Below are 17566 nucleotides of genomic sequence, written 5' to 3' on the forward strand. Positions count from 1 at the left end.
AGACACTGACATTGACAGCAAGATTGGTTTTACTTAAAATAGTCTTTCCATAAGAAGGAGACTTTTTATTTTTTATATAAGTAGATTCACTGTCCAAATCTAAAGGAGGTATCTGAATCTCTGGAAAATAAGTCTGTGTTTTCTAAAATTAAAAAAGGTTTAAGCTAAAAGCATTTCAGTGTCTTTTGTTGAGTGTACATAAATTATCACAGAACTTCAGTTAGATTCCACATGTATAAATATGACCAAATTCTACAATGATTTCTTTGGTTAAAGTTACCTTGTGCTCCATTTCAGTTTCAGGAACCCTATTTTGGGAGTGTTTTTTCAGAAGATTCTCCTAAAAAGAGTTACAGGATAGGAAGTAAATATTTTATTTGAATTCAGTTGTTAAAAAATCTTCTTGGTGTAATTACAGAACACAGTCCACTATCATACACTGTTACAAAGTTCATATAAACACATGGCCAGATTTAGTACAACTGCAGCATTCAAAAGTCATTTTTCTATGCACAGATTCATTTCTTAAACAGCTTCTCCCAGTGCACAAGCCCAGGCCAAACCTGTCACCCACACTGCTACAGTTATTAAAAAAATTCACCTTTTCCTCCATTTCTGCTTTCAGTTGTTCCTTAAGGGATGACAGTTCACTTTTCAAACATGACAGCTCACTTTCCTATAAACAGGGAGAAAAAGGGCAGGGAAAAAAGAAAACAGGCCACAATGAGACAGTAATTAATAGGGATATTCATCAGAAACAAAGGAAAAATCCATTTGTTTTGCAACCCTATAGTGGAAGCTCTGTTTTAGCTTGTTTTAAAAAGAGCTGAAGTACTATAAGAACCAGGTACTTGACCAGAAGTGTTCAAGGTAAGAACCTAAAACCCTTGGGAGAACAGGGGTTAAGGGGGATGGAATCCAACTACACTAAAGGTTCTTAGACAGTGAGGTCAGAATGTGACACACTCTCTGGAAAAGCAGACAGAAACCAACTGCTACTCCAATTTATTTTTAGAAATGTTTGGGTTTTTTAACACACATTATTATAAGATCTCTAAGAAAATAAAAGCAAGCAGAAATTAGTGGGTTGATCTTTACTGTTCAGTCCCAGTAAAGCAGACACTTAACCCCTCTCCAAATATTAAATAGGAAAAGTAAAATATGGTATTTATGGTTATTTTACACTTGGATGACATCAGCCCCTCCACTGCATTATTTAGTGTTGAAAAGTCCTCCTTACCAGTGATCTTTCTGATGAGAACTGCTCTTGCTGCTTCATTTTATAGAGTTTTAACTCCACGTCCTTTTCTTCAACCATTTTGTCATATTCATGCTGTTTTAAAAAAACCAAACCAAACCAAACATTGGACTCAATGTTACAATTCCAGATCTCCCCAGTCTGCAAACATCAGTCCTTTTCTCCAACCAGGCTCTTCTGAAGATTCATGGAGCACCAGGAACAAACTCTGGGGCTTCTGCAGAAACCACGGAGCAGAAAATGCCCCAGCAGAATTAATTTTGTGGGCTGACAGAGAATGCTTGATCCCTGTGCAGCAGCACATGTCCCAGCACATAAGCCATGCTGTTTTTATTAATGGTATCTGCTAAACAGATTGCAAAAGGGAGGAGTAAAAATGTACATTAAAATATGTCACATTAAACTGCTGAAGGTCACCAAGGAATCTCCTGGAGAAAGAGGCCAAACTGCCACTGCAGGACACTGCATTAGGTGCTGTCAGAGGAAGCCTAGAGAGAAAAAAAATCCTAGAAATGTAGATAAATGGAATTTTTCTGCCCAGAGGCATGTTTTCAAAATCTGAAGATGAATTTATTTTTAGATGATGATAAGTGAAGCATGTGTTCAACTTCATTTTCCTGGACTCAGGTCTTTTTTATGAAGTTGCACTTTCTAATTCATAATATGCTGATTTTGAAGGGTTCTTACATATCCTGGTATCACCCAGGACAAATCACAGCAATCAAAACAATCTCTTACCTTGTGTTTCTCCATCAGTGCCACCATTTCTTTGATCTTGTGCTGACATCGGATATCAGTTTCTCTCTGTATCATTGTTGCTTCATCATAAAGCAACTTCAACTTTTCTACCTGATAGTAATTAAATTTCATTTAATTCATGAACAATTAACAACAATACATATTTTTTAAAAATCTTACTTTCATTTCTTCTTCCCCCTGTGGGTGCAAAGTATCTATAGTCTCATTTAGGCTTCATTTGCTTTTAAGAACCTTTTCAAATCCTACACTTTTTATGCATATTATTAAAATGGGCAAATAAACATAGATTAAAAGTACATCCATGGCAGGTAAGTGTCACTTAGAACCACAAGGCCATTTCAAGCACTCTGCCCTAACTTTTCCTGCAGAAAAACAGTGACATGGGAGAAGTTATAATCTAATTTGCCCCTGCTGTATTTATACCGACAATAGAATTTCTTTGAACAATATCTTGATAAAAAGAACTTTTAACTGGGTTCCTATTTTTAAAGACATACACAAATACTTCAACTTAAGCATCTAATGTGCTGAAGCTTTGCTCTCAAGCAAACACAAGAAGTTCCAGGTATGTTGATGTGACTGAAATGTAAGAGCAAGGACTGGCCAATAAAGCTTCATAAAACCATCATACATCCAAAAAAATTTCAAACTGCAGTAAAAATGAACATCTCTCACCTCTTCCTGAAGTTTATTTTCATTTACTTTTTTTGTTTCAATGTCTTTTTGATAGCTGTCAACTGTTTCCTTATGTTGCTTGTTCATATTTTCCAGCTCTAACTGCAATTTATTCACCTTTTGGGAATGTAGAATTGTTGCTGTTATTTGTTCAGGAATTAATATGCCAATGATTTTTTTTTTTACCTCTTATTTTTGAGCAGAAACACTCTGTTACTTTTCAGGTATATGATTGAACTGTTTCCTATTTAAAGTTCAGCTTTTTTTCATAAAGAATTAAACTTTGGCCTGAAGTGAGTTAGAAAATGCTCACAGAAACAATGGCAAGAGCCCAATGGGAAAGAGAGCCCTAAGCAGCCACCCTAAATGCTGTGACTTCCTTGGAAAAATAAGATAAATAGAGATTTTATTCCCTCCTATGTAGATCTATTTCAGATTTTCCCAGTTGTCCTCCCAACTGTGCATTTTGATTACAGTTTTTTCTTTTAAGTTTTTCGTAAGAATATCTGAAAAAAAGTCCACTTCTTTCTACCCAAATCATGTATTTCTTTTAATTGCTTTTCTATTTCAATGGGATTACTGAATCCTCTTCAGTACACTATCAACCAAACAAAGAAAGGGACTGATCAGGAACATAATTCCTTGGGATGTGAAATCCATCTCTTCTCAATGTCTACGAGCCCAGTCAGAGCTCAGTGACTAAAAATGGAAACACCTTCCAAAAATTATGGGCCCATTCCTGCAAAATCTGTATTCCAGATCCATAAACTAGTTCAGAATGTGTTTGAAAAATATTATCATTAGTTACACTGGGATTTAAAACACTCATCTTCTACATGATGTTATTTAAACTGACCTTTCCTTCATAAACACTGGTTTTCTTGCTTTCTGCAGTAATTTTCTTTTTCAGCACCTTATTCTGTTGAAATAAAGCAAAACAAACACTGTACTTTAAAAAGTGAATAGAATTCTGTAATGGTTTAACTGCATCAAGCAGGTCAGAATTTTAAAAAATTCCAGCTTTGATCAAGCAAATAACTCTCTGTGGAGCAGTTCAGGTTCCAGGTCAATTCTCAGAACAAAAAGAATGTTCCACTAATTCCTGGGATAATCCTGTTCCTTCAAGACCTTCTGAAAGGCTCCTCCTGGGCAGCAACAGAGAATAACAATCGAGGGGCACAATGGGAATTAAAACTAAGATGCTGCTGACAGAAGGGGCATAATATAAAAGTGATATATTCTTACAGTGAAGTTATTACAATTTGTGCTAATTGTGCACAGTTCTTTTCTACTAGTGGTAACTGAGACAGGGCTTTATTACAAGTCCATAAGTAACACCATATACTAAATGAGAAAAGTAAATGTTTATTATAGATATTATTTCTGGAATTGCTATTTTCAAATGAAGGATAATTTAACAAATCAAGTAATTTCAAAGGTGACTCCTTAATCTGCTCAGTTAGGATAAGAAAGGCAATTATCAATTACATGGGTGTGTCTAAAGATATCACAGCAGACAAAACCTGTTGAAAAGTAACAGTCACCACAAAATATCACCTTTTATGTATTTGTGACTTTTAAAAGCTGTACACACCTCCTGCTGCAACTCCTCAATGCATTTGGTTTTATTTTCCACCTGTTTCTTTAAATTATTCATCTGAAAGAGATATTTCAAACATTAATGAATAACTCCTAGCAATGCCTCCCTGTGTTAGAGATTATTGTCAATGTTCTCAAAGGTGCATTTGCCCCAGGCTGATTTACTCCAGCAAACTCAAACACAAGCTGATGTGTTACAGTGATTGGAGTTCCAGCCATAAAGTACTAGAAGATGTTAATTAATGGCAGTGAACCAGTTCCTCAGTGGTTGTACAGTTTAAAAAGAAGAAAGAAGGGAAAAAAAAGTAACTTCATAATTTAAAAAACAATCTTGTGTCAGGTTCCCTACAATCCATGAAAAAAATGAGTTTTCCCAGTTACTTCCTACAGTCTTCAACTGCTTTGCCTTTCTCGAAATTCCATTTTCAATAGTCTTAACCTGGAATCACAATTATAAATTTTGGACTTTTACAATGAAATTCTGAAATCCATTCTAACGCTAAAAAAACCAGGTGTGCTTCGAAACTAGAGTAAGGAAGTAAAAATATTTGAATCTCTCTAAGCTGAAACTCATATCATATATTGAAAGCTAATCCAGAGCCCATCCATCACTCAGTGGGGAGATGGAAATAAAGGAAAGGAGGTTCCCTGTTTGCCTGAAATCCAACAAATCTCTAATTTTAAGCCTTCAAGCAAAGAGTGACCATCCCAGGGAAGGTCCCTGTCTTTTAAATGACCATCCCAGGGAAGGTCCCTGTCTTTTAAAATAGAAGGGCTCAGCATGTGCACACATGTTGGCACACCTGGAGCAGCCCTGAGAGCAGAACCCTCTGGCACAGATCACACCTGGAGCAGCCCTGGCAGCAGAACCCTCTGGCACAGATCACATCCCGAGGCAGAGCCTTGCAGGAAACAACCCAACAAACATTTTACATTTCGATTCTGTCCTTATGTTGTATATTTTCAGGACAAAGCACAGGATGCAGCATACATTTTCTTTTCTTTCATCCAGTTTACTTTCAATCTCTTCCCCTGTCTTTGCCATTTTCTCCTTCAAAGACTCCAGTTCATTTCTGAAGGTCAAATTAACAAGCGTTAGTAAATATTTAAGATTTACTAAGAACCTCTTTACTGCTTAATCTTTACTAAGAAATCTAACTTCTTTTCAGTAAAGACATATTTTATTTTCTAAAAAGAGCTGCTAATATTGATGGGAATTTCATAAGCTGTTCAATGAAAATGTTCTTAAAATGAAGCAAAGAGCCTGGTAAGTTAATGTGTGACCTGTCCACACGTTTTGTAAGGTATGGAAAGGAAAATATTTTGTATGGAAAGGAAAATATATCCTAAGCTGTAATATCAGAATGCAGCTGTGAAACATGGAAGGCTGCCTGGAACTGCTGGTACAGAGACTATTGCAAAGACTGACATTTATCCAGCTTCACCTTTTCACATTTAATTCATAACCTTGAACCTTTATTTTCATTTCCTTCCCACCTAAAATGTCTAATGCAAAACAGGACAGCTCCTTCTATGGAATACAAAGCTATGGCAAAAACTGTTCCTGTAGCAATAGGTATCTCTAATTTGAGAAAATGTCTACAATGGCCAATTTCTACAACGTTTAGCTATATAATCTAAAAAGAACATTAATCAGAAATCACAGAAAGCAGCATATGAACATAACACTCAGACTAACTGTGATGGAATTGAGTCTAATTCCTTTAATAATATCAGATATTAAGATTTGGTTTTACTTGCCTTAGCTGGCCATTTGCCTCTTCCAGGTTTTCAACTAACTGCTTTGCATTCTCTTCTTTTTTCTTGCTATCCTAAATAAAGACCCGTGTAAATTCAAGGTGACATCTTAAAAAATTTAAAGGCCTCCAAAGCTCGTTGACCTGCCTTATTCACAAGGGTAACTGTGCTTCCTTTGTATTTCAGACACAAAAACCAGTTCAGATACTCTACAGAACCATGGCACGTTGCAGTTTACTATCTGATTTGTACTTTAAACTGATTATTGTCATCTAAAAGCAGCTGGAAATCTACAACTTGCCTCGTGACTCTCTTGCAGTTTCTTGAGTTCTGCAGCCACCCCACTTTTCTCTTGTGCTATTTGTTCCTTCTCTAGTGAAAGCTCATTGATACACACTGTTAGCTGTTCATTCTTTAACCTAATTTAAAACAAATGGTCAAGGGAAATAAGAACGTGCATTTTGAAATTTCCTTTCAAGTTAAATTTGTCCATTATCAAGTGTTACTTCAGGCTGGAAAAAGTCCAGGCCTTTATCTACAAATTTAAGGTTTGCATCAAAGTCACAGTGATGCAAAAAGGCAACAGAAGAAGGAAAGAAAACGAGTCAACTTTTATATAAATATAATGGCTGTTGAAGATGATGTAGTTCAAAGCAGGATTAACAATGAATTCAGAAACCTTCTCTTCATGTTAACACAACCAGGTCACAGAGATATGGAACAACTCCATACACACAAAGAGAGAAAATGTAATTAATAAATAGGAGTATATAATGAATGTCATACTGTGTCATTCAAAATTTTCATTAGAAAACAATCATAGATCATTCATTGTGTAATAAAGTAACTTCTATGTAACCCCCCCAAAATTGTGAATATTATATTTTCAAAGATGGTCATACGCCTCTTGTTCAAGGTCCGTTTTCAGAGTCAAAAGCTGGTTCAAATAATCTTGTTCCTTTTCAGCTGTACTGGTCAGTTGGACCTTCAAATCGTGGATTTCTTTCTGCAAAAAGAGGAGTTTTGAGTTGACACATCTAAACTACAACTCGTGAAAGTCTCCAGACATGAACTGAGAGCACAGAGCTTCCAGATGGACCCAAAAACACCCAGGCCAGAGATGATCCAGAGCACATCTTCACATCTCTGTGCTGTGGAAGGGGTGTGAGACACTGAACTCTGACATGTCCCCCACCCTGAGTCTAATTAACCAGCCTGCAAAATTACTGACTAAATTAGTTTTCTTGGACATCATTTTAAATAAAGACATTCACTTAGACATCATAAGCTTTTTGCATTTACCTAAACAAAAAAGACTAAAAATAAATCCCAGAATTCCAGTACTGTGTGACAGAACAGAAGGGCAACTGAAGGGATGGGACACATCCTTAATGCAGATACTGTGGGAATGCAAGAGCAAGGGAGCAGAGGCTCCTCTAGGACAGAGGATCTGCTGCCTCTGTCACCAGCAGAGCAGCTCAGGGTGCAGCACTGCTCTGACTCCATTTCTTATGTTCTGGTATACAAGTTATAATGTGTAACTGAACTATTTATAAAAACATGTTACTACTGCCCTTTTATCAGACCTCTCTCATTTGGAGAACATTTTTTGTTTCTTCTTCTCTCTGCTGCAAACTTTCTACAGTAGCCTCAAGATGCTCCTTCTTCAGTAAAAGTCCTTCAATTTTCCCCTGTTTTAGAACATTAGTGAGACTCAGTTCAGAAAATTCAATGCAGATTTTAAGGAATAAACAGACAATGGTAGAATGCACCCCTGGTTTCACACTATCCTACTTTAGCTGATACAGTTTCTTGTTAGACTTGTGAATACCAAATCATAATGAAAATAAAACTCTATTAAGAATGTACTTGATATAGCTCAGACTTCTGGGACAGAACATGGGCCTGTGTCACAGGGCAGGAGGGTTCACTGACACCAGAGCTAATTCCCTCCCTACAAGGAAGGAAAAAAATGGGAAATCTTTATGACCAGAGGGGGTGGCATTTAAATAGGTGTGAATGAAGAAACCTTAACAAGGAAAACCAAAACAAAGCAGAACAGGACAAGAAAAACAGTGGGAAGAATCAAGTCCTTCAAAGAAACCACTGAAATTGTGTGTTTACCAGAAACATTAAGGCAGAATAAACAGTGTTTATATATGGCACTTAAGATACTTATAAAGCAAGAGAAATTTCATATGAAAAGTAAATGCCATGAGACGAATAAAATGAACACTTACCAGTGTTTCTGACAGTTCTTCAAGTTGCATTTCTTTGTCACATTTTAGTTTAGTCATCTCTTCTACAGCACATGTAATGTAAAATTAATGGAACAGAAATAATTTTTCATGTTTAGCAGGCAATATAAAACAATTTTCCCTTTGCAATACCCGATTTTCAAAACTTGCTGGATTAACTTCAGAAACTGTAAAGCTCACTTATGACTTAATCTAAATGTAGACTTGAAAAAAGGATTAAGAAAGACACTAGCAAATATATATCTGAAGAGAAACTAATCATTTATCTTCTATAAAATTCAGAGCCTATTATGTTTTCCACAGTTACGTCTTCAAATAAACTGTGGACTGTAAGAACAGAGTAATCTCCAAGTATTGATGCATCTGAATTGTTCCAGAAAAAGAATCTGAACTGCTGAAGGTGCTCACATGGACATGCTGAGAAAGGAAACCAGTTATTGGTAACTTCAGAATGTTTTCTATGTGCACATTGGTATTTTACACTGGACACTGAGGTCATGTTTGGTCTGGACTTCTCCCAGGTCACATCTAGACAAGCACCATCAGTTCACTTTGGAACACTCTTCAGATGCCCTCAGTGGACACAGGGACATCAAATTCTATTCCTCATCTGTCACATGAGGACTAGAGACATGTGCTGCACAGCAGGAAAACGGTGCTGAAGACAGACCTCTTACTCTGGGGGCTAAGGAGCACCTACCTAGAAACCACAGCACATCAGAGCAGCATTTAAAGATAACCTGTGTCATTCCACATCCAGCTGGTCTGCAGAAACCTTAACAGGAGTGTTTTGTCTCTGCTACGAGCTACACAAGTCATTCCTGGGACCTGCTGCTCAGCAGTGTCACACCTCTCAGACAGTCCTGCAGTGCCACCAGCCTGAGCTGGAAACCAAAGTGATTCCAGGAGAAGCCCTGCATGGATGGTCTTACACTGGAGATGGGCCCAGAACTGTGGTTTGGCTGTCACAGTTACAGTGACCACCAGAGAAAAGGGAGGCAGAGGAGTGAAAATAAACTGAAGCATTTCTGCCAGGTACAGGGACTGTAAAACCATTTCTCGAACCAACAGAGACAGTCCATTTCCAGAAAACAGCAGAAAACATCTTCTGCCTTTCTCCAAGTCTTACCCAGTTCAGCAGACTTATTTCTGAGCTCCAAGGTGAGCAGCTTGCACTCGTCTTCACATTTCTCTAATCTGAGAAAACGGTAATTAAAAAAACCCAGTATATATACAAAACACTTCATTCAAAACTTAAAGGACAGTAAGACCAGGTTTTATCACAAGCACTTTAAGAACATTTGCCTTTCAACAGGCAGATGGTATATCTGCCTGCAACACATATCAAATTGCACTTTTACAGCTTCAGAACAACAGACATAAAAGTAAGCAAATATTTACATACAGAAATCTGTATTTCTTAAAGACAGAATTATGAGGAGGGGGGAAAATGTATTTTTTTTATAGACCAGTATCAACCAGCACAACCAAAAAAAATTACATTAATATTTCTGCATTTAGACCACTGTGACAAAAAACCTCTGAATTTCAGCTTCATGTCCAACTGTTCTTGATTTTGTCATAAACTGCTACCTATAAGACCATTCTTTGAACTTAAAACTTTTAATTTACCTATTTTGCTCTTTTTGCAGCAAGCTTTTCAAATTGGCAATAGAAGTCTCAAACTCTGCTGTCAGGGCTGCACACAAAGCCTTAGTTTTTTTACATTCTTCCTCCTGTGCTTCCTTTTCTTCAGTGACCTGAATTAATGTTTTCACTGTAGTCTGGAATTCGTTTTCTAAGCTCTTTTGAGTAACCTTCAAAAAATTATATCATTTCTAAATATGTTTTGCAACAAAGAGCTACAGTTGTTTCATGTCTAAAGTTTCAGTAATTATTTATACAATTACTCATCTAATCTATTTATGCTGGAAAACCATAAGCAAGTTGTACCTCTGCCTTTTCCAATGAAGTTTTGGCCTCCTCCAGCTCTGCCCTCAAATGTTCTTGATTGACCTGGGACTCCTTTAACATTTCTCCTTCAATGCAAAAAGATGTATGCTTATATTTAAGAAAAAAAGGGTATTTACTAAAAAATGCTGCTAAAAATGTAAAATGATACACGCTCATAGAATTTAACAAAGACCAAAGGTACTGGCATCATATACTACAAATATTTTGAATATAAATGGCTTAAAAATATTGAAAATCAAGTTCTGAAAAATAAGTTTCCTCCTCAGTGGCACCTGTCTGACTGTAAATATGCAAAACTCAAGCAATGTGTTTTCCCCTTGCAATCTTCAAAAGCCCTCACTGCTTGACTCGCCCTAAAAACGACCCTGCCAGTTCTGATCCCACATCAGCAGTGGCTGTTCCAAACAAAACTAAGGCCTGCAAGGCCCCAAAATGCTGTTGCTGACTAGTAACAGAGTGAAATTATCATGATCCTGTTTCCTATGCTTCTATAAACAATCACATTTTAACACAGCAGAGAGGACTCTTACTTTTTTCTTCTATTAAGTCAGCAATCTTAGTTTGTGATTCCTGCAGCTGAGCCTTGATGTCTCTTATCACATCATCTTTTTCATCACTCTGTATGATAAGAGCTGAAATCTAGCAAAATTAAAATAATATCATAATGAAGTCTAGAGAAAGGACAGATCCCCATTTCCATTTGTGCCCCGTGGAGGAGGAGCAGACATTTGCTGGGATTCCAGTCACAGAAGGTGCTTGGTCTGAGCCAAATATCGATCAAGCCATGAATGAAAAAGTTCTCCAGAATCAGAACATGAATTCTAACAAACTAAAGATACTGAACATCACTTAATTTAGCAGAATCTGACTTAAATGCAGCTCCAGCTGTTATTTTTGTCTTTTTTTACCAATGCCCAGAAACTCCTTGGCCCTTGCATTGCCCCTTCACTCACAAATAAAGCTGTGTGTATTAGATTGTAAAACTCAGCAAACCTGCTCTTCCTTCTGACTGACTTCCAGTCTGCATTCTCTTTCCAGCTTCTCCATTTTTTCTGCTTCTTCTTTTACTTTTGAGATACAGTAATATCCATAGTTAACATTCTAGCTGAAAGATACTCCAAGTTCAATACAATTTTCCAGTTTAAGATTGCTTGTAATTGTACAATTCGTTTCCTAACGAGCAATTGTTGACACAATGCTTGATTTTATAATTAGACAAAACACCTTTTTTGCCAGCTTTGCACAGAATTAGCCCATTATTCCATGTTTGTTACAAGAAACTAACAGAAACGCCCATGTAAAGATTAAACAGGCACACAGTAGCCTATATAAAGCAAGTATTTAATAAAGTTCCTGTAGCTACACACTATTATCATTTAAATACACCAACTACATAAAATAAGTGGTGATCTCCAGACTGTATTCACAGAGAAACCTTGGACTTTGAAAAATAAAGTTCCAAATTTGGCCCAGGGGAACAATGAAAGGGCCCAGGCAGTGAACAGCAGGCAGCATGAATAAAAGAGGGTCCCAATGTCCCAGAGTCACCTGCTCACCACTTGAGCACCTCACATCTGTCTGCCTTGACACTGCAGGTCAATAAAAGCTGTGAAGTACAAAACTGTTGTGCCTGAAGAATAAACACAACAAAGAGAATTCTCACATTTGAAACTCATTTCCAATCTGTCGTTCTCTGCTTGCCCACGAAGCTCTTCAAACGCCGCTGTCATCCTCTAAAAAACAAAATTCAGGATTTGAAGTTCAGTACTGGAAACCCTGGAAGTTCTCCAGAGGTGGTTTCCAACCTTGGCCATTCTGAGAAACTCCCAGGGAGGTGAAACAGAGCACACAAAGGAGACAGAAGTTCTGGAGGTCACCTCACACTGTGCACAGACCACACAGATCACAGGGATCCACCTCCCACACGCTCCTGCACTTCATTCAGTCAATGGGCTTTATAAATACAAAAATCATTTCTGAAAAGGAACTGAAAGCCTGACTTCCTGCATCACACATGACACGATCCACACAGATGATGGATACAAACAGTATCCCAAAAAAAGCACATAACTCAGCCCAACACACCCCAGGAACTCCCATTCCAGCCTTTTAACCAGCCACGTCACTCACTTCTACGTTGCTGTGAAGTTCCTCGTACAGTTGTCTTGTTTCTTCTCTTTCCTGTTCATCTATCAAAGCAAGAATGGACAGCAGTTTTTCTTTTGAAAAAGAATGCCAAAATCAGCATAATGAATTAAAAGAGGAATTATCTTTTCTTATTAAAACCCAGTAATTATGAATCAGAGTGCCAAAAGTTATGTAATCTAGGGGAAATGTATATTCCATTGAAACACCAAGCAAGCTCAGCTTTTAAATTTCCTTCTCAATCTCACTTTTGCTGTGAAAAGTGCACTTCTGGATCAATTTATATAACTATATCAATTCTTATACTATTAATGTTGTTGAATATTAATGTATCAAAAATGTTAGTGTTTGATAAACTCTAATATAGAGTTTAGCACTAAATTTCTTCCCATCAGCAGTGATACCTACGACCACAGAACTGTCATTAGAGACTTGTAACAACACTCCATGTCCATATTTTCCTTTTTTTCTTTCATTTTTGTAATTGCTACCATTTTTCCCTAAGAAAACAATCATAGAAGAGAACAGTAGGAAACACAGCTATCAAAGAAGAACAGTGTATCTATACACAGGTTTTTCTAGAATTAAGGCTAAAAAGAAACAGACACTTCTTAAGTACCCGGGATCAAGTCAGGAAAAGTTTAATGATTATAATACCAATTCTGAACTGCATATAAAACAAAATCCCCAGTCAAGAATATATTTTAAACCCTCGAGAATTTAAACTTCATTAAGTTCTCCAGCTGTCTTGGCTTGGTCAGTTAGTGAGAAGAATGCTGGTTACTCATTGTGCCTTGGGGTTGGGACCTTTTTTCCCCACCAATGTGAGACTGCTCCAAGCAGGAAATGCCAGCTCTGGAAAACTGTTGGAGTGCTGGGAACACAGCCTGAAGTGTCACCTCATATGTCTTCATATATTCAAGGTGCCTGGATGGGACTGAAACCCTTCAGTGGGGAGCCCAGACTTCAGGAGACCTGCACTGCTCTGGAGTGACTGCCAGCTGATCAGGGTCTGACACTGCCTCAAACCAAAGATCTCCCAGGCCTGGAAACTGTAATGGACTGTAAACAATGCTCCTGGCTTCAGAAAACCTCTGGGGTTAACATTACAAAGCAACACATGTCAGATGTGGCTTCACTTCTAATTTTGTGAGCTGCCTAAAATCCACTTCTCATTTTAAGAGCCACGTCCAGTTCATCTGAACCGCAGAACATTTCTGGAACAGCGTGAGAACTTTTTTCTGTTGGTGAATTTAGAGCAAGCCAGAAATACATTTACTTTTATAAATCAAACTTAAGAAAGCATTTACATTTGCTGGTCTTCTCTGTGAAGTGAGTGCAGGTCTCCTTGAGCAGGTTGCACAGATGCCTTGAAGCGGTGCTTCTAAAAGAGGGAAAAACACCAGAACATGTTGTCACAAGATTCCAGTGCTTTGTGTACCTGAGTAACAAAGTAAATAACCTTTACAATTTAACAGCTCTGTGTAACTGCCCACACCAGCACAGTTCTCAGCATGAAAACTAATTATTTTCACCCCCCCCAAAAAAAGTTTATCTCTACTACTTACTCTTTCAAGAGATCTTTCTTTTCACACAGCTCATCTTCCAGTTTTAAATGGAGTTTTTCATTTTCAAACTAATTTCATAGGGAACAAATACAAAAAGACACTGTTACTGAAAAAAATACCAGAAATACACTGTGACTTCTCAAAAAAAGTAATTTTGTGGTCAGAAGACACAAGTCTGTTTTCTCACATGCTGAGTCATCTTTTGCATTAAAGACATAATAATAAATGATAATTTACAAGCAACTGAAACACAGGTATGTTCTTCACACACACATTCACACAGGAGAGGTGCACACCCCTTCTCAGAACAACCATTTTCTTAAGGCACAAATCAAACTGCAACATTCTTCAATACTGAATTGTATGAATAATATTGTCCTACTAAATCAGGAAGCACTTTCTCTTAACTCTATCTATTCAATGGATATTGTACAATACTGGCCTGCAGTTCTTGAATGGTTTTATGCTGTGCTTCAATAATATTTCTATTTTCTTGCAGTTTTCTTTCTTTCTGATTTAGTTCTGATTCCACAGTCAGTTTCCACTGCTTGATCTTCTCAGCCTCTTTGTAGAGTTTTGAGTACAATTCATTCATTGTCTCCATATTCTATTAAAACAGGTTCCACAATTTAATCTCAAATGCTATTTAATTAATAATGTTGCAGATAACATATTTATCTCAGATAACATATTTATCTCTTAGAAGGGAGTAATTTTTTTCCACAGCTGGTGACACAAGCTTATACACGACCAGGAGCCAAAGTTTAAATCTTTGTGCATCCACTGTGTCTGTAACAACAGACATTTCAGAGAAAGTAGGAGACACAAACACAAGTGAAAAACCCCCAACTGCCTTCAGACATCACCAAATAGATGGTCTTCAAGAAACGGATAACTGCACTCTACCAAAACCAATAAAACTTTTGCTAGAATTATCAGTAGAGCCAAAATTCCTCCTGTCAGGTTCTTCAGACCATTTCCCTCCTCTCATTCTGACAGACACTGCTGAGCTCAGTGAAAGCAGCTTCAGAGGCTCTGCTCAAGAGCACCTGTGATATGTTTTCACAGGTAACTCCTACACAGAGCAGGCAGGAAACCACCCAACCTTGTGCTCTTAGAACATGGTTCAAGTGTTGTCCAAGCAACGCTGGGTCAGTGCTCAAGGCAGGTCAGAGCAGCACAGGAGACCACGGGACAGTTTGGCTCACACAGGATTTCCCCTCACACCGTCCTTGTTTTGGCTGCATCACAATATTATTACAGTCCTGACTGTACTTTAACAGCTGCCAGGATTAAAAGAAGTTTAGTCCTTGGGGATATCAGTAGGAGAACTGCAAGAAATGTGTTTTATTTTGTGGCAGCAAACAGCATTTTGAATATGGGAAGTACAGAAGGTACTGCAAAGAAACGAGCTTTACTGAGCAGTAAAATGCTGGTAAAGATGCTATGAAAAGAATCCAATGCTTGAGGAAACCACTCCACCAAATTAATTGTTTTACAGATAAAATAAACCCAGACCAGACAACTGGGATAATCTACTTCAGTTTTCCAAAGGATCCTTCTGCCTTTCAACAGACTATTCAGAACCACTTCCACAAAGATATCTAAGTGTTTAAGTCTTACTTGGATTAAAACCTCCAGACTTCCCAGACATTTAAACAAAACCCCAAACCAAAAATAATGAACAATCTTGGAATCACTTTAATTTTTAAAGGTTTGTCTCCAGGCTTGTTCAATCAATCACAAATATCTCCTCTGATATCTTCTAACTGATTCACTTTTAAATAGGAGACAAAACATGATTATTCCCTTCTGACTATTTCCTTTAGTCCTAAATTATCTACTGAATAATGCTTTAGGCACTGTTTGGGAACAAATTAAGAGGCCCCAAGAAGTTAGATATGCAGAGTTGATACTTAGCTGACCTCTTCATCTACTTCAGAGCAAAGTTTTACTTGCTGTGACATTGTAGCTGAAATATGAAAAGATTTTGATCAATGTATTTCTAAAAAAAGTATCAGTGAAACTGTATTTAACATCATTACAGTTATGAAACTGTTAAGACTACTCATGAATATTAAAACCCAACAATATTAAAAATTAAAGAATGAGCAAGGTAAATGTTTATTTTAGTCTTACCTGAATCAGTGACTTCACCACGGCTCAGGGTACGGAATGGCAACTTAAAATCATCACCTGGGCATTTGTTAAAACCCTGCACAAATTTTAAAATGAGCTTCTTATGGGTAGGTTTGTAAAGAAGGGTTATAAAATCCAGAAAAAAAAAAGTACAGCTAATGTGAAAATAGAATTTTTCATTACAAAAGCAACTGACTACAATTTTCAAAGCCCAAGGTGTTGGTAATGCCTTTGGAACTCGCTTGCCTCTTACTTCACAGCAGTTTATCAAACTGTTGGTCTTCTGCAGTTTGCTTTATAGACTGAGGCCAAAGGGGAAGCTTTTGATGCAGAGCACTCAGCAGCTCTTGGCTGTCTGTGCACAGGTGCATGGTAAAGGACTCAGGAAGCAAAATTATTTCTTTGAAGACCAGTAGTTGATATTTATTTTTTGCTTTACTTCCAAGGGCAGCTCTAAACCACACGTGATCATGTTTTAGCACGAAAATGTACTTTTACAAGGTTTTTAGTAACAGAAGTTCGCGTTGTAAATAGCGAAACTCATCTCCTGTTAGAATATCCCGTTTGAATCTGAACAGATTTCAAAAGGAGCCTCGACATGAAAAAATAACTTGTTGAATTCACATAATTCAGTGTGGTAACAGAACATTTTCATTGCACACTTGATCCAGTGAGAGCAAAACATCAAAGCCACTGTGAGCACCTGAGTGGGGCAGTGCTCACTCCCTGTGCTGAATTACATCAAACGGGGATTTATCATCAGCGATGTACAGCTACAATTCAGAGCAGACGCTCGAGAAGGTGACTCCAGTTTTGATAGAAACAACAGCAAAAGGCTTTGAAATTGAAACTGAAGATGTTTTCCCCCAGCACCAATCTTAGCAGTATATATAGTATATGAGTTTAGTGCACAGGCTTTCCAGCACGTGTGTGTGTGTGCTTCAGTTCAGGGCTCTTCTGGGGGACTCCCCGGACAGAGCACTGTCCCCGTGTCCCCGTGTCCCCCTCCCTGCGCTCTCCCACCGCCCTCTCCTCAGCCCCGGCCTCCAGAGCAGCACGAACCCGGGGCGGGCCCGACGGCGCCGCGTCCCTGACAGAGCCCCGCGGCCCCAGCGCTCACCTGGGTTCTGGCCGCAGCCGGCTGCCCAGCGCTCAGGCGCGGCGGCACGAACAATTTAAACGGGTTTTCTTTTTCCATGGCCTCGGAGAAAAGCCGGGGGGGGCGGAGGGGGGGCGGGCGAGTCGGCGGCCCCGCCCTGGGGCCGCTGAGGGGAGACGGCGAAAAGGGCGAAAAGGGCGGGAAGGGACGGGGCGGCGGCGGCCCCTCAGCGCGGCGCGAGCCCGGCGGGAGGCGCCGCCCAGCGGAGCTCTGAGGGCGCCGGCGCTGCCCCGGGAGCTGCGGGGTGAGGAACGGTGAGGATCGGCCCGGAGCG

At 38.5% G+C, this 17566-nt stretch overlaps 1 protein-coding gene across 1 annotated transcript; it reads right to left on the reverse strand.

The window, feature by feature from the left end:
• Nucleotides 1–205: 205 nt before the first annotated feature.
• LOC113962630 (synaptonemal complex protein 1-like) lies at nucleotides 206–17464 on the reverse strand. Its single transcript, XM_027673384.1, has 26 exons — nucleotides 17254–17464; nucleotides 16134–16209; nucleotides 15920–15966; nucleotides 14437–14601; nucleotides 13995–14062; nucleotides 13737–13810; nucleotides 12412–12470; nucleotides 11945–12014; nucleotides 11275–11348; nucleotides 10806–10920; nucleotides 10261–10346; nucleotides 9940–10124; nucleotides 9437–9504; nucleotides 8290–8351; nucleotides 7636–7740; nucleotides 6952–7055; nucleotides 6351–6468; nucleotides 6053–6123; nucleotides 5283–5364; nucleotides 4287–4349; nucleotides 3549–3611; nucleotides 2693–2809; nucleotides 1997–2107; nucleotides 1241–1333; nucleotides 602–676; nucleotides 206–340 (listed from the first exon to the last, which is right to left on the reverse strand). Exons 1-26 carry the CDS (start codon nucleotides 17329–17331, stop codon nucleotides 221–223), a joined length of 2349 nt encoding a protein of 782 aa, XP_027529185.1. The 5' UTR covers nucleotides 17332–17464; the 3' UTR covers nucleotides 206–220.
• Between the last annotated feature and the right edge of the window lie 102 nt (nucleotides 17465–17566).

This window comes from Neopelma chrysocephalum, unplaced genomic scaffold (genome assembly GCF_003984885.1).
Source record: "Neopelma chrysocephalum unplaced genomic scaffold, ASM398488v2 Primary Assembly neopelma1_183833, whole genome shotgun sequence".
Classification (NCBI taxonomy): Eukaryota; Metazoa; Chordata; class Aves; order Passeriformes; family Pipridae; genus Neopelma; species Neopelma chrysocephalum.

Excerpts from the sequence above, each read along its gene's own strand:
- LOC113962630 (XM_027673384.1), bottom strand. The coding sequence starts at position 17,331 with ATGGAAAAAGAAAACCCGTTTAAATTGTTCGTGCCGCCGCGCCTGAGC. Across the intron at positions 6,124-6,350 it reads AACTGCAAGAGAGTCACGAG|GATAGCAAGAAAAAAGAAGA; the intron begins GCAAGTTGTAGA and ends GTCTTTATTTAG. Across the intron at positions 341-601 it reads AAGCAGAAATGGAGGAAAAG|GAGAATCTTCTGAAAAAACA; the intron begins GTGAATTTTTTT and ends AACTCTTTTTAG.